General features: G+C 42.2%; 1 protein-coding gene across 1 annotated transcript; it reads right to left on the reverse strand.

The window, feature by feature from the left end:
* Positions 1-2,006: 2,006 nt before the first annotated feature.
* Positions 2,007-3,431, reverse strand: LOC125295284. The gene has a single exon (XM_048244550.1). It carries the CDS (start codon positions 3,429-3,431, stop codon positions 2,007-2,009), a length of 1,425 nt encoding a protein of 474 aa, XP_048100507.1.
* Between the last annotated feature and the right edge of the window lie 444 nt (positions 3,432-3,875).

Here is a 3,875-nt window from a genome sequence, read left to right on the forward strand (position 1 = left end):
ATACGGTATACTATTTGGTATAACATATTGTTTTTTACTATATAGTTTTAATAGGCTAAATGTTTGGGATAAAAAACGTTTTTTTGCAGTGCTTCCATACTTCCTTGAAAAAAGTATTTTGAGTATTTTCTAAATACAAAAATACAGTATTTTAGATACATTAAAAATTAGGGTAGGCCTATTAGGTATTTTATTTTGAAATATATTCTGATGTATTTTTGTCCATCCCTGTCTGTTCCCAGCATTAGCACAACACTTTGCGATGGTTAGCTTGTCACCTGTGACGATATGCTAGGCCATGACCTATCTGGGTGCGTTTGGAGATGCCTGATGAAATCAGACGTTGTTGAATAGGTATAATTTATCCTGGTGCCACACACCTTGCATGTAACTGTTCGCTTATTTCCTCTGTGCACGAAGTTATTGTAACCGAAAGTAATGATAAAAGGCACTCCGGGAGGACTTCTTGTCGCATGCATTTCTTTTTTTACTTCTGTGAGTGCGCACATGCGTTACGTTGCACATTATGGCAAATGGGCCATACCGCTCGTTATACGTTTTCCAAAGTATTCTGTATGTAGCAATAAAATAAAATAGAAATACATGAATACATTTAGATTAAAAAAATAAATAATTGCATGAAATACAGCTTGTTCAGGAGTCTCGAAGCTCGAGTCCGAGTCAAGTCTGAAGTCTTCTGAGTGGAGTCGCAAGTCAAGTGTGAAGTCATTGTTTTTGCGACCTCATTGTTTTAGGCTAGTGAAAAATAGTTTTCGCAAGTGCAAGGATATGTGGATTCAATTCATCATGTTTGCTATGTCATTAGATAAAATAAATGTTCAAAAAACTAAGTCAAAGAAAAGCTTTATGGGATGAGATCATAGAAGAAATATCTGGTGTCTCGCAATGTTAATTTCTAAGGAAATGCACCTAGTTTCTCTTTTATTACTTTGCATCAGGCTACATTCACAAATACACTCATGGGCGTAGATTTAGGGTGGGACGCTAAGGACTAGTCCTAATCAAAATTTTAAGATGACAAAATTGTCCCCACTAATATTTTAGCGAACTTATTTGTGCTGATGATCATTCCGACAGCCAGCACGACAGTACAAGAAGAAACGTCATTTGATTGGCTGATCGAGGGGTATGGGGAAGGGTTATCTGTGTGTGTGTTTCTGTGTGTGTCTGTGTGGAGGATCAATCAAATTCTATGATTGGCACTGATGTGAATGATCACACAATATTCAATCTTACTGATGGCGTCAAGGTGGTGGGGGCCCCCAAACCAAATCAAATTTTAATCGAAATCGAGATTCTTCACTTGGTATTGGTGTTGAAATTGTTGGTATCGTGACAACAGGAGTTGGGGGTGTGCCCCCATCAAAGCTGAGACCAAACCTACGCCCTTGTGTCAACTCCCTCTCGTTTTTTGAGTTGTCAATTTAATGATAGGTCACAGGTGGTGTCCCATTCCTGTTATTAGTGCTTTGAAACCTTACACCCTCGCTAACATGATCACTTATGACAGATAAAACTACTGACAGATGTCAGTATTTGAGGGTTCAGGGCTTTGACCTTAGGGATGAGATCGGGATTCAGTCAAAGGAGTTCAAATTATGCTCCCCATTTCCTTCTCTTCTCTTATTCTAACCTGGTGAGTGCAGTGACCTGGCAACACACCATTGCTCCCTAGTGGACTGGAGTTGACCCAGAATGGTTTACGACATTTACCAAGTACCAGTTTATCAAATACATTCATGAAGAATGACAGCACAGTATCAAAGCGGGAAATGGGAGTTAGTTCACGCATAAACAGCTATATTTCCAAATACCAATGTCACCATAAGGAGCATCAATAATATACTACAGCAACTGTTTATAAAATGCTGTTTAATTCATTTAGACCCTTGTAAACACACACAATACTTATTATGGTATGAGTCAGCACAACAGCAGCACAAACAAAAGGCAATAGTTTTATTTTATATATATCTTCTGTGTATTCATGTCATGGGGGCAGGCTTCACAGTGATCAGGCCTGATTCCTTCAGTGCTTGATCAGTCCTGGGTATTAGCATTTTTGCAAACTGCCAGAGTTTCTTGTCCACAAGCAGCTGTTTTTTGGGAAGATTTCTTTGCTTTGGCACCCTGGTGTGGATAGTCAGGCATATGTCGAATGGGACGGTGACCACACGTCCGAAGTACTTAATCACGTAGTGGACTGATGTTTGCTCCACTCTCCGGGGGTTGATAATCAGCTTGGTGGGGTCGAACACGCTCAACCTGTACGGCTCTCTGTAGATGTGCTCCAGAATGTTCACACCAGGCACGCTGCTCCACTGAGGCAGGCGAAATCGGCCGCTGTCTTCAAACTGCGTTTTGGGGAAGACATAGTTTTTGATCTTGAAGACTCCTGCATCAGGATGTTGCAGCTGTAGTGAGTCCATCAGCTCCTCCAGGTTGGCATGGTCGTAAGGCATCATGATCTCATCAATGTCATTCAGCAGGAGGTACTTTGACTGGTACATGTATCTATATATACATTCATTCAGAGTGGTCAGCTGTCCGTAATAATGGACTTCCCCAGGGTGCACATCAATCCTCCACCCAATAGAAGGCTTTAGGAACTTGTCTATTGGCCAAGGCACAATCTCCAGCATACCCTGTCTCCTGTAATACATGAGGACTTTCTCAATATCTGGGCCACTGCTGGTGTAGTAGATGACAACCCTCTGAACCCCAATCAGCTTGTACACCTCCATGGTCTGTGCAAACTGGAGGGCATTATTGTACTCCCCAAACAGGTTGGATATGCACATGGTGAAGTTATACCTAAATGATTCTTTTACCTTCTGGTTTTGGATTAGTAAAAATGTCACATTGTGGATGGCGGTTTGGTTAGTTGTTATGCTAACATGTGTGGCTTGCTGTGATGATGGACTCGTGCAAAACACATCTGACATGTGACAAGCAAAGCCAAAGTGGTCCCTGTGCACGTCAACTTTTGCCTGTGAAGTTGTGCATCGATTCAGAGCATTAGCATCTGTGCTAGCATCAGCATTGGCGTTAACATCATTGTTGGCACATAGGACGCAGTAGAGCGGCTGCAGCTCCTGCCTGCAGATGATGCTGATGACCCGGATGGCCCCGCCCAGTCTGTGGTCCTTGAAGGCAGACACCATGAGGTGTCTGGAGCCTGGGATGGGGGTGATGGTCTCAGTGGGTGCCCGTTGCCATGGTGGCAGTGTAGGCTCTGCTGATGGCTGGTCTGGCTGCAGTGTGGGTTCTTCTGTCCATGGGCCAGACTCAGCTGAGGGTCTTTCTTCTCTCATCAGGTTCACCGGGTGTATCATGTGGCCCAGTCTCAGTATGAGCAGGACAGTCAGTGTGAAGATGCCAACCAGCAGCGCCAGCTTCCTCTGCCTCATCTCTGTTCACTCCACTGGGATACAGCATCTACAGTCTACACTGACAAGCATAATAATGGCACACAAAATTACTGACAAATATTTTTTGCAAAAAATACATTTTTGTACTGTCAAAAGCTAAGTAGCTTAGCAAACATCAAATGAATAGTACCCACTGTAAAATCTCATATATTAGTCCTTCGAGACCTAGGCTATTTTCGGTGTAATTTTTAAATGCCCCCTATGCAACATTTTCAATGCAAAACAAAACATTTTCAATTTTCAACATAACGCTTCCGATTTTAGTTTAATGCAATTTTCTGAATTTGAGAAGTCTCATTCAAGGGTCTCAAGGTGGACTTTGGTCTGTAGCCTCCCCAAGGTGATGTAATGCATTGCATTGTGGGGGAAAGGAGAATCACTGCAAACCGCTGTGAAATAGTAACTCCTTTTTCATATTATATT

Source organism: Alosa alosa, chromosome 5 (assembly GCF_017589495.1).
Source record: "Alosa alosa isolate M-15738 ecotype Scorff River chromosome 5, AALO_Geno_1.1, whole genome shotgun sequence".
NCBI lineage: Eukaryota > Metazoa > Chordata > Actinopteri > Clupeiformes > Clupeidae > Alosa > Alosa alosa.

What these genes read in the sequence shown, in the direction of transcription:
- LOC125295284 (XM_048244550.1), bottom strand. Translation starts at nt 3,431, where the DNA reads ATGAGGCAGAGGAAGCTGGCGCTGCTGGTTGGCATCTTCACACTGACT.